The sequence below is a fragment of the Chelonia mydas genome, chromosome 1 (genome assembly GCF_015237465.2).
Source record: "Chelonia mydas isolate rCheMyd1 chromosome 1, rCheMyd1.pri.v2, whole genome shotgun sequence".
Lineage (NCBI taxonomy): Eukaryota > Metazoa > Chordata > Testudines > Cheloniidae > Chelonia > Chelonia mydas.
This window is the reverse complement of record NC_057849.1, coordinates 223,719,368-223,732,427: the sequence shown is the minus strand read 5'-3', so window position 1 is coordinate 223,732,427 and position 13,060 is coordinate 223,719,368. Positions and strand designations below refer to the sequence as shown.

Here is a 13,060-nt window from a genome sequence, read left to right as displayed (position 1 = left end):
GGCATACATATTGAGGAGATTATTTCTCCTCTAACCAAAGTGTTTAATGTTATAAAAGTTTTTCTTAGGTCCTGATTCAGCAAGGTACTTAAATATGTATGTAACTTTAAGCGTGTGAATAGTCCTGTTAACTGGAAGTCCTTTGTTCTGTCAAGACCTACAAAGTCCACAGACTGCTTGTATGTTCTTCATTATCCTCCCATGTTCACTCATCTACAGTATACATAGAGGACTCTGGACTATATTAATGCAGGGACCTTCCGTTAATACCTTGAGCCACACGCATACAGCGTACCATTCAAAAGGAGGCTTTAATCCAAATGGTTATTGCGCAAGTTTTTAAGTGTCATATTTTAAAAAGAGTTGATCAGTTAACAAAAACAAAAGAAGAGAGGGGCTAGAAGGGGGGAGAGTTACGTTTTAATAGAAATGTGTTTCATGTTTTGTTTTTTGTTTGCTATACAACATTAATGTAGTAAACAAATTAAACTTTGTTCTTAAAATTCTTTAATAACATACAGTATTCTGAGCTCTGCCATTGCAAATTACTGTAAACCATGTTGTGTCGCTGGGAGCATTCAAACCTCCTATTGTCACAGCTGTTTGACATTGAAGTACTTTTTTTTTTCCCAAGAAAAGTTATTCGTAAGCTGTCTGCTTATGTGAACGCCTTTCTTAATAGGTTTGATGTCATTTTGTGTGTGTTTCAGTTCAGTATGGGCAATGGTGCTTTCTGACCAAAACACACTTAAACTGTTTTTTATTCTGTACGTAGAGCAAAGTCGATGCGTTGTTGTGGTCAGCCCCTGCTTTGTGCTATATAGTACCTTTCTGGACTCCCCACCCCAAATGAGCAAAACTTTTATAGGATGATCTGACACGTTATATTCTGGAAGTCAAATCCACAGTAGAAACATCCAACGTGAAGAATAGCCGAAGTAGCTATTTAAAATAGGGGGTGGGTGAGAAAGTGTCATTTTGGTCCACTTTTTGGGGTGGCTGGTGTTTATAATATATAATTTTTTTTTTACTCAGTGTAGTTCACAATAATTTAAAATACTCTATAGACATTTAAACGATATACAATAATATAACTTAATTGGATTCCTCAATTGTACTTAACAAATACTATTCTAATATATTTACAGTATGTAGTACCATATGACTGTGCATTACTGTGCATGGGAGCTTTATTTGCTTCTTGTCAAGAATGAGCTGAAAGTACAGTATATAATTATTGTTCAACAACAATACCCATGAATCAAAAGGGAAGTTAAATAGTATGGCATGGTTCTGGCATAACTGGGGGCAGCCACTTCGATGGAGTTGTGCTCATTTATTCAAGAGCTGGATTTAGACCATGGGCTGGGATTTTCATAAGTGATTTTGGGTGCCTCAATTTCTGGGTGCTCCATTGGAGACTATTTAAAGGGGCCTGATTTTCAGAGGATGAGCGCTCAACACTTGAAAGTCACGTCCCTTTCAGGGTCTCAAGTCCATACTCAAAATCACTGGTCACTTTTGAAAATGTAGGCCCAAAAGTTTAGGAATAATTCGTAGATGACTCTTTGAAAAACAAAACTGAATGTCCAGATTACAGTAACTAGATAATATTTAATCCATATTTCCTGCCAGCCAGATAGTGGCATTTGCTACAAATTACACTTGCTGTGTGTTTATGGGAGCAGTTTTATTGCAGCTGGGCATATCTGGCTCTTGTAGTTAAATTCGCTATGATTTACAATACTAATCTGAATAGAGATTTTAAAAAATTATTCCTTGTGGGGAAAAGGGAATGTGAGTTGGGGTTGAACAGAGGTATAAAGATTCAACTTCTTTCTTAACATTCCAAATATTTACAGGGGAGTGGGGGTAACATACTGTTGCCAGCCATAGAAAAATGATGACATTTAAAAAGTAACCCAGACTAACCCATCTGCAATTTATTAGCTTTGTGTGGTACGCTAATGAAGCCATCATGAGCCAGAGATTGTAGAAACATGGAGTTCAGCTACTGTATTTTATTAATTTCCTGGCTTAGGGTGAGTATAAGCTCTTTCACAATATTAGTAATGGGCAAGTTTGTGCTGGGAATTATTAGGATGTTGTAACTCTTACAAAGAAAGTGTAATTGCTTGAAAGATCCTGCTATGGCATTTCTCTTCAAAGCAAAACCTTTAATACCTGTTGAAGCATGTCTTTGTGCCTTAAAACTACCCATGCCAAGATGAAAACAGGTGCTCTCTGCCTCACCTCTGAATCTTAATGCTAGTTCTTATTTGGGGATGGGCAGGAAACCACTGTATCAAGCATTTGTAACCACAGTTTTGCATGATCTTATTGCTCAATTCTGATCATTGCTTAAGGCCTACAGTAATTGAACTCTCTAGTAGTGGAGTGACAGTAGATCAGTAGCATTGAAGAACTTAGGGAGAACCAAATACAAAAATCATAAAGTCAGAGTTCCAATAAGCTTACATTTAGTACAGAATTAAGACATAGCTACCCGTTAGTGCTTAGAATTTTTTGATACTATTAAAAACATAAATAATAATTTGTAATGTTCATTCATAGAGTTCCAGTGTCACTGGCAGCTGACGTAATTTTGCAGACTTTATTTTTCAAACTGATAGTGGAGTTTTTCCATTTTAATATTTTTGCCTCACTATTAGTCTTAGTTTTTGATATACCTGCTTTTTTTGGAATTAATATTTTTGCAGCAATACTGCTGTTTTTGTTTTTAGTGAAAGTTTCATTGTCTTTAAAAAAAAAAAAAAAAAAAAAAAAGTCTTATTTGCACAGGGTTTTTTTTTTTTTTTGTAAAATATGAAAAAAGTGTCTTTTCTTTAACCCTCCTGGGATCTGTAATTCAGTCAGCTTCTCTGATAGGTATAACTTAAAAATCTAATCGGAAAACTCTACAACACCCAAATTGCAGTAAAAAACAAACAAAAGAAAAAGTTGCATGTGTTTGTCAACGTCACCTTAATCCTGTTGCCCTTATTTCCATTGCAGTCCCAACGGCCAGCCAGCCCAAAATGCATCATCCGTAGAAGTATAAGTGGTGGGGAGAGATTTCTTTTCCCAAAGAAAAGTAGATGTGCAAAATGATGCTGTAGTTGTCTGTCATTGTCCACTTTCTTCACTTGTGGTGATTTGTTCTGTTTATTTAATCAGAGGCCACTATTTGCAGGTGAACACCTCTGTCCGCTCACTGCATGTGTTGCACTTCACAAAGCAGCACCAGTGGAATTTGCAATTACACTGCCACACTTTCGTGTACTGGTGTGTGTTGTAGCCCCTTCCACAGCACATCATGTCACACCCGTCTGCATTAGGAGATGTACGGTTACAGAGTCGTCCCTGGGTACCAACGCTCCCCGTGGAAGCATCTTCCTCACAGTAGTTGGGCGACTTTTCGATATACACCAGATCCGTTTCCATTGGTTTCTGATAACTCCTGATCTGCTTGATTTTCAGGAAGGTTGGCTGTCGTAGCCGACTGGCCCGTACCACCTCCACTTGTACTGCAGCATTATACTTTTCTTTCAAAATATATCCAATCTCTCTGAATTTAGGAAGTGTGGTCCAGCAGGTCTTAGTTGTACAGGAACCTGAAACACCATGACACTTGCATTCCAATTTCATTCGCTCTTCAAGAACCTGTATGTGCATATATACATATTATTTTTGGAGAAAAAACTATATTTAAATTTGACTAAATCACACTGTTTATAATTAATATTTATAAAAGCTGGTTGAAAATTTTTCTATGCATTTTTAATAAATATTCTTTTGTTTGCCACAAAAACTTGTTTTTAAAAAGATTTTGTTACATTTATTATAAGAAATTTTATCAGAAAAATGTTTCTTTTTCTGCTTTCAAATAAAATTTTGAAAGTAATTTTTTAAATTTTGAAATCAGTATGGGCTTTTTTGTGGGGGAGGAGGGAGCCTATCATGTGGCTATACTGACCAAAAAATTCATTTTTGAAAATGGAAAATAATAAAAGAAAAAAATGTAATGATAAATTGAGTTTTGAAATGTTGATTACATTTTTTTCAAAAAGGTTAAACAAAATAGGATTTTTAATATATTTTGATCAGCTCTGATAGTCATTGAATAATTTATGTGTAATTGCCATGGCCTCTCTGCTCATTACATACTTAAAACATCAAGCTATATTAGATATCTACCTACTGACCAACCAAACCCCTATCACATCACGCTCAGTTGATCTAGCCTGAGACCAGGCAATGGCTGCCCATAAACATGGTCCTTGCACCATGCGAAGTGAGATCCACAAAGGGTCCTGTGAAGCTAAGAGTCAAACACAAGGATAAACAGGAATGTTATTTTTATTATTAGTTAATACTTATGTTGCATTAGTGCCTGAAGGTTCCAATCCAGGATTGTGGCCCCATGTGCTTGGAAACCTATCCAGGGCTCAATTCTGGCTTTCCCGCAAGCCCCAAGCAAAAGGCCGCATGTTCTTGTGCCATCCCTGGAGCAAACCCAAAGGCAGATTGTGACTGTCGGACACGTTTGGCCTCCTAAGTTCACCCTGCTCTGCAGTCCGAGTACCCTTTGCCTGGTATGTATGTGGCACAAGATACTTCCCTCAGTGAACCCGCAGAGCTATACACTACATAGCTCTTTTTGGGCGGGGGGATAGAGAGAGCAGATGCGGAGCTGCTCCCCACACCTTGTGCAGGGTTGCGGCCCACAGAGGCCATTATGCTCCCAACAATTCTACTCACATATTCCCCTTAAATCCTTGGTGCAAACCCAGCCAGAATCTGTCCCACAGTCGTCATCAACTTTTCATGAAAATCTAGACCTAATAATAAAATAAACCCATCTTTCTCCCTTGTATGTATGCAGCAAGGATGATAGTCAAGAAATATGAGCTCCCAAGTTCCACTGAAGCACTAGTGCAGCCCATCTCCTTCAGTGGTTTCACAGCAGATCCCAGACCATGATTGAAATGGGCAGAGGATAAAAGGCCCGAAATCTGAGTACAATAGCATAATGAAGCAGAGGGGAAGCAAAAAGTGCTTACTGCTTAAGAATAAAGGCCTTAAAATAAATGCAGTAGAACTTTGGTTAGCCCTGCAAATAGAGGGCACCCTCCTGAGTTGTTTGAGTTTCACTTAAATTGTATGTTTTCTTTTTCCAAATTTCTGGGGTTTCATTATTAAAGAGAGTATCTAACTTTGCTTCTCTTCTGCCAACATATCGTAGCAAGCACAAGCGGGCTAAGTATCTGGTTCAAAAATACCTTAGGCTCCTTGAAGCCAGCCATTTACCAGGCTCAGATTGAGTCACTGTCAAGTTAGCCCTTCATTCTTCTGATGTAGATAAAGCCGATTTCCAAGCAGTTCACTGCGTTAGGCTAGAGGTTCTTCCAGCCCTGGGCTCCAGTCTACTTTGTGTGGACATTGCATTCTTAGGGCAAGGGGAGGGGTTTTGCTGGTGACCTTGGCCAAAACTTCTCTCTTTACCCCTTGACTGTTGGACAGTGTGCCCTGCACAGACCTGAGTGCCTGCCCCCTCTCTCCTAGAGGCATCAGCACTTCATCGGTGCTGGATGTACATGTTTTGTGATGTGTTTTGGGATCTTTCCAAATGAAAAGCGCTATATAAAGGGCCTGATTTTTTTTCAAAGGCCCTCAATCCTGACTCCAATTTTATTGTATACATTTTGTACTTACAAATAATCTATTATCGTTTAGATATATATACACATCCATTAAAAAGGAGCATCTATCACTGCTGTAAGCACTGGTGACAATTCCTAAATATGAAACCAGAAACCAGATCACTCCTGAATCCCAGCTTCAACCATTAATCAACATATTCACAGTCATTAGCAATAACCCAGCAGCAAAAATCATACATAAACGGTGGACAGAAATGGTACTTCTATTCTATTCTATTCTATATAGATTTTATACCACCCTCACCTTAGGTCACTGTAGTATGCGAGTGCCTTCCAGTTATGCATTAAACATCTGTCACAATGATTCGTTCTCTCTCTTGTTCTCTCCCCAGGGGGACAATTATCTGTTTGTTTTGCTTTTAAATGTATATGCTGCTATATTGGAGAAAGCAAGGTACACAAAGTGCACCTTGCACTTGGAGCAGAAGGTGGTGAGATTTGCCAGTATTCTGAGTTCCTGTGAGAGTTTGTGTCATGGTCTCAGACCTGCACTAGCCGCCTGATATGCACAGTGGTGCTAACTCTTGCCATTTTATCATTGTTCTTGCAATATTTGGTGTTTTACGTGAGCCCCAGGTTCTGGAGTAATGTAGTTATACAAGAATCTCAGCTTTCTTTTAAAAAATAGTTTCTAGTCCTTATGATTGTGGAGAAAACTTGAAAATGTAACTCTAAAGGCTTGAAAGCCCAGAAGAACCCAAAATGTATGTATTCATTATTTTGAAGCTAATCTCATGCTTTTGGGGGAGGGGATGCTGGCTCATGCTTTTTGAATGGTCGGGGTTTCAACACTGTGTTCAGGCCCAATGATCAGGTAGTTAAATTGCTAAATGCTGTAATGTGTGCCCACAGTTATTTTTGGGTGCAAAACTTTGCCCACAAAATTGGAAGCCAGGGAGCCTAAGGCTCAACCAAAATAATATTTCTTCCCTTTCCCCAGGTGGCTTGTGTTCAGTATTCATATTCATTAAGAGCCCAGTTCTCACCTTTGCACATGCTGAGTAGTACCTTACTGCTTGAGTATCCTCACTGGCTTCTAACTTGGAACATAAGGTACTACCAAACATGAGCAAAGGGGGCGGACCTTGGCCCAGTGTACTCACTGTTGTGACTGAAGAGAAACTGACGTTTCTCTTCCTATTTTTCCCTCTGATTTGGTTTGTCTCAGCAAAACTCCCATTGTAGCTCTGACCCTGAACCTTAAAGGTACTTATTTACTAAGATTTAACACACCCTGCCAGGTTGGGTACCTGATTAAAGATTAAAAATCATTAGCTTGCGTGACTCTCTCCTTCAGAAATTCCATTTGTCATATGTCAGGGCCTCATATCTAACCTTGAATAGTTTACAGCAAGATCTACTTCCCAAACCAAATTCCCATCACTTGACTTGCTGCCTCAGACTAATATTAGAACATTCTTTAGATCCACTTTCTATGGGCAGTCCCACCCCAGCCCCAGTAGGGTCTTGCCAAGTAAAATTTTCTAAATAGTACTGCTATTTTATGACATGAATTGTGAAATATAATGGGAAAGGTTTTTATTCTACAGATTTTGCACCAATTTCAATAATATACTAAAATGCAATTTTGAGTGTTGCCCTCCTCAAGTCAAGTAGACAAGCCTTAGAGAGAGAATTATTTTCTGAATGAATAAAAACCAAAATAAAATGCAACACCCTTCCCCCTGCCCCAGCAAAACCAAAACCCATTTTGTAAATTTCAAATCTAGGCCCAAGTGCATTATATCAGATACAGTTTCTGTACCTATTAAAAATCCTATCTGGATAAAATATGAAAAACAATAGTAATATTTTGTGTGTGTGTGTGTTTTGGCTTGGCCTTCCTGGTTTGTGTTTTCCTTGGTGGAAATGCACATTTTTGGACCAGATGTTGAATGTAACAAAACCATATTAATTTTAACTGCAGTATCAAAAGAAATAGAAAACTCAAACAGCTTTTCTATCAAAAAGAAATTGACTCTTGCCTTTGGTAGTACTCATCCGGAGAGAAATGGATTCTGATTCCATATACTAGTATATCATCGCTTCCCCTGAGACTGGAGAGGGTGGGGCCATTTAAGCCTATTGCGTATGAGGTAGGAATGGGCACTATTTATAACTTTATCTCTGAACAGGTCTGGATATAGTAATGCCATCAGATTGCCAATCTCAAGGAGCATCCGTGAGATGATTAGAGAGAGGTTGTAGTACGGTGCAATGGTTACTGCTCTATGGTGATAACTTGAGGCCCCTAACATTTTGTTTGTTAATAGCAGGTCACAGGACTGAAAATAGCATATGTAAGCAGAGTAATGGTCTATGTCATGTCTCATATATTCTGGCATCAGCATGAAAAATATGGGTATTTCAGCCTGACGGTTGTTCCTAATGTTTCTCCGGTCAGAAGCAGAGCTGTCCTGAACCTTCATCTCCCAGCCAAACAATACTTATATTTTGTGGTATGGGAGAATATAAAATCCAGTCCACTATCTCTACCCTATACCCAACAAGACTTCCTGGTGAAGATGGTCCATTCCTCCCTCCCCTCACCCAAAGTTTCCTGTTTAGTGGGGGAAATAAGAGTGGAGTCCAAAAACTACTGCCCATCAAACAAGGGCTGTTCTTGCCAGGGCCATAGAAGGATGGGCCATAGAGCCTTATCCACCAGATCCTACAACTGTTTCCTGCCCTTGCAGATTGGCCTCTCCTGGAGAGTTTCCCCAGCAGGTAAACAGAAAATACCTTCTGAGGGAAAATATATTTCAGCTTTGAGCAATGAAACGAACCAAAATTTTCTGAAATTCAATTTTTCAATGACTTATTTCTAGAAAATTCAAATTTTGAGGGGGAACTCCTCCCCCCCCCCCCCCCCCCGCCGCATACACACATGCACACACAATTCTGTTTGAAGTTTTTCATTACATTTTGTGTGTGTTATATTTCAATCACCTATACAGCTGGTTGATTTTTTTTTAATCTTTTGACTAAAAATTTAAGTAAAAATAAATGGAACAGTTTTTAAAATATTGTTTGGGAGTCTGTTCTATTATTTTGACTATAAACCACAATCCCAGGAAATAATGACCATATTATTATATGTATGATGTGTGTACACTACATACACTGTATAGTAGGTATGGGTATAAATACTAAAACTGAACCCCCACAAACCTTTGTCAGTTTCTAGAACTGAATGTTTTTATAAGTTCTGAAATAATTGGTTTTTCCCCCCTATGTTTTTCCTCTTTTGGTTCCAAGGAAAATGGCCAAAACACTGGGCAGGAAGCTATATTTCCATCTAATTAAAGCAAAAGAACTCCCCTTCAAGAGATTCTGAGCCAAGGTTTTCAGACTCAAGAAATACACTCAAGAAATTACACTTATGTTATGTAAATATGGATAAGCTTTAGCTGTCCATCTGACCAGTCCAAGTTGTAACTCTGAACCTTTTGAAAGTTGGATTTATATCTTTCTGCAAATGAATCTGAGTGGGGAAAATAAGCTACTAAGAAGAATTACCGAAGCCTTTTTCCTTCACAAATCTATTCAAAATGGATGTCTAGTGACATAGTTTGACTCCTATAGGGGAAAAAATGTATCCTCAAATGATGGACCCAATTCTAAAAGTCATTGAGGGTAAAATTTTCAAAAGAACCTAAGTAATTAGGAACCGAAGTCCCACTTTCAGAAGTGTGTTAGGAATCTAAGTCCCTTAAACTCCTAAGTGCCTTAAATCATTTTTGAAAATGGATTTAGGTTCCTAAGTCACTTATGCACTATTGAAAATTTTATCTTGAATGCTTTTCTGGGAACTGCTTGGCACTCTCCGCTCTCACTGAAAACACTGGGAATTGAGAGTACTTTGCATATCTCAGGAATAGCACCTTGCAGGTCTGGGCCTTCTATTTTGGGACATAAACATTACACTTAACATATGGTGCTCTTGTCCTGAGGTAACACTTCATGTTAAAATTGTTTCTTTAGATACTATATATTCTAAATGATAACCAACAAATACTCATCGGCTGTGCCACAGCCAAATCATGTCAGCCAAAACCCCTCCCAGCACCACAGTTCTGTGGTGCCAGGAGCTGTGAGAAATAGTTGTCATTTATACAAAAATGTCCCAAATAATTGAATAATCTGTTTTAAAGAGACACTGAACATTTTTTGTCCCTCCACACTCATTCTTTCAAGTATAAAATACGATGTCATCTTCCAGGCATTCAGAAGAAAACCTATTGACATTACAAAAGATTAAATTTTGGGATGGAGCTCCTGGCATTCAGTGTTAGTGTGTGTTTTCTGGAAGAAAAAAAATAGCTCAATATTTTCTCCACATAACCACAGTGACTGACTAGTAAGAACCTAATTGATTGATAAGCTGTTGGAAACGTTTATTTTCATCTGTCTGGTAGAAGCAGTGATCTGTTACCAATTGATCTTCCTTTCCTATTTTCTAATTGAGATGTACCGTGAGAGTTGGTCATTGTTTTGACCTTTTAACAAAAAGTTAAGATTAATGACACATGTTCCTAGAGGTTACTCTTCCTGAATTCCATAATACAGCTACTTCCTAAAATACATAGTAGAAAGCTGCATCTCTCATAAAATGGCATCAGAAGTTTACTGGATTTTATCAACGTTTAATTTTTAGTTGTTATATCAAAGTTTTGTCCACAAACGACTTTTGTAACCCCTCAGATTTGCACCAAGCCTTTTAATGATTTCCAGCCTTTCATAGTAACACTTGCATTAGACTTCCAGGTACAGTTTGGGAGGTAGGGGCAGGAGGGGTTCAGATCGTTCTGATCTATAGCAGTCATTTCAAAAATTACACTGAAGTTAGGTACTTCAGTATTTTAGACACCTCAGTGCTGTGTTATAGCAAAGCTCAGGTCTTCCATCAGTAGCAAATTATTATTTCATTAACAGTCCTAGGTATCTATTTCTTCCAAACTGCACTGATGTCAACTTTGTCTTGTATAAGAAAATTCACAAACTTGCTATTAGTTTGAACAATACTTGGAAGTGCAATGCAGAGTAATTAGAAAAGTCCAGCTAAAAAACCAAAATCCTGAAAAGCCCAAATATCTGCCTCTTTCAAGGGCTATCCTATTAGCAAAATATTATAGGGTCTACTATGGTTATGGGAGCCAGAGCCATTTAGCTATGCATGAAAGCAGGTGTGTCACTCCATTAGGGGAGTTGGAAGCATTCTTGGAAGACTCCACTCACGTAAAAAGAAAAGGAGTACTTGTGGCACCTTAGAGACTAACAAATTTATTTGAGCATAAGCTTTTGTGAGCTACAGCTCACTTCATCGGAGGCACCACTCATGTGTAGACTTCATTCTTCTCAATGCTGCCTCTGGGGCCTAAAATGTTAACCAGCCTCCGCAGGAATGCAGCCATCCAAATGATGGAATCCTAGGTCCTGATCCAAAGCCTATTGCACTCCATGAGAGTGTTTTCATTGAATTCAGTGAGGGGTTGGATCAGGCTGTAGGTGGGGAAGGGATTCCTTACACCCTTTCCTTCACAATGATTCTGTGGTAGGTAGCCGTACCACTACCCAGACAGCCATTCCATTTATCTGACAGTGCTACAGAGAATGGAGTGCATAGTTGGCAAATTCTGAAGGCAGAGAAGATAAGTGACATAACCGATTACGTCTTGTATTACTTGTCTTCTACTCATGTTCAGAGCAAGGGATGGTTTTACTCATATTGGTTCTTAATAGGTAAGCACTTGAGCCATGAAGATCATATCCAGGCTTCCTCCAAACTTTGAGAGGGATTGATTCTATTCCATGTTGCCGTCCAGAACAATCGAGTAGAGATGGATCTAGCTTCCCAAAAGTCCAAGGGGGTTAAGATTCAGTGTTACATTTCTGCACTAAGCAGGAGGCCAGTGATAAGTACGCTATTTTATTTCTGACATTACTGTGAATTGGGGCCATGTGAAAGAAATCTGCAAGTGGGCAAAATTTGCTTGGTTTCAGACTTGTTACAAGTTCAAAACTCAGACCAGGTTCACCCAGATTCCCAAACAAGGGCCAACTGTCAGGTGATTACAGGCCAGACTTCAAATTCACCCTCTTACCTCTCCCGCTGGGTTCCCAGAAGGGATCTTTTATTTCAGGTTGAAGACATGGGAAATTCAGTGGTTTCACAAGACAAATAAAACTCATCCATATGGACTGAGTTTTGCTTTGACTTGAGTCAAACCCTGAACAAAGAATGTCCAGGGCATAAACCCCAAATGATCTCTGAACCGTCTATGAACCAAAATCACCAAGCTTTGCACAGTTCAACCTTGAACATTCATCTCGTTGTCATAACTCTGATCTTATTTATAAAGAGAGGCCAAAGCCCAGAACCTTTTCTCGAATCCCCTTACCTGAAGTTTAGTGGTTCAAATTAAAAAATTGTTTTAATTAATTAATTTAATTTAAAGGATCCAAACCTCTTCAGTTTATCTCTAGTTGTTTTAAAATTATATGCTATATTAACTATTAAAATAAAAACATATAGATACAAATTTTTATTAAAGAATCTCCCGAAAAAGGGTAAATTAATCCTAAAACAGTATTTACGAACATTCATTTGAACTAAACCACTTTGACAATATTCATAACCCTTTTTATACATTGTCCACAACCAGTCATGCAAGTGATACCTTTTGGGTTTGCGAGAATGTTTGCAGAAAGTGAAATCCTCACAAATACTAGTGCAAATGTATTTTCCTGAAAATTCTTTCCAGAAGTATTCACGCGGTAATCTAGGAAGTTCTTTGGTTACTTTCCTCCTGTTTATGAAGTTTCACCTTATATTATTATTTGCTTAACTAGAACAGGGGGTGTGGTTTAGTGAAGAGAGCAGTAGACTGGATTCTGTTCCTGGCTCTTGCAATGACCTACTAGGTAACTTTGAGCAAATCATTTCAGCTCTTTGCCACTCACGCCTTTTATCTGTCTTGTTTATTTAAATTGTAAGCTGGCAAGGCAGAGATCATCTACTATGAGTGTGTAAAGCACCTAGCACAATGGGCCCCTGATATCAGTTGGAGACTCTAGACAATACTATAATACAAATAAGTACTTTACTTCAGAAATTCAGTGACTAGCTTTATTATTCTGGGTGTACAACCCAATAAATGTCTTCCGAGATACATTAAGTGCTGAAGCAAAGAAAAGAGACAACCAGTTCCAGACTAGCAGCACCAATTGGGCCAGGAGCCATGTCCTGGCTGCTCTCCCTCCCCACACTTGCCAGTCAGGACAACTTTCACGTATAGAGATCTACCCTTTTTAAGGATACCTTCCATCATGCACCC

At 38.6% G+C, this 13,060-nt stretch overlaps 1 protein-coding gene and 1 long non-coding RNA gene across 4 annotated transcripts in view; one reads left to right on the top strand and one right to left on the bottom strand.

Moving 5' to 3' along the window:
- Positions 1 to 13,060, top strand: part of LOC122463857 — a 146,725-nt gene that overhangs the window by 104,048 nt on the left and 29,617 nt on the right. The window lies entirely within an intron of this gene.
- WNT7B (Wnt family member 7B) overlaps positions 400 to 13,060 on the bottom strand; it is a 131,272-nt gene continuing 118,611 nt past the window's right edge. Inside the window, exon 4 of one of the 2 annotated variants that reach the window (XM_007058251.4) lies at positions 400 to 3,663. In XM_007058251.4, coding sequence (XP_007058313.1) covers positions 3,184 to 3,663 — 480 coding nt within the window. In that variant the 3' untranslated portion in view covers positions 400 to 3,183. The remainder of the gene's footprint in view (positions 3,664 to 13,060) is intronic. The other variant, XM_037914365.2, reaches the window with a different exon arrangement.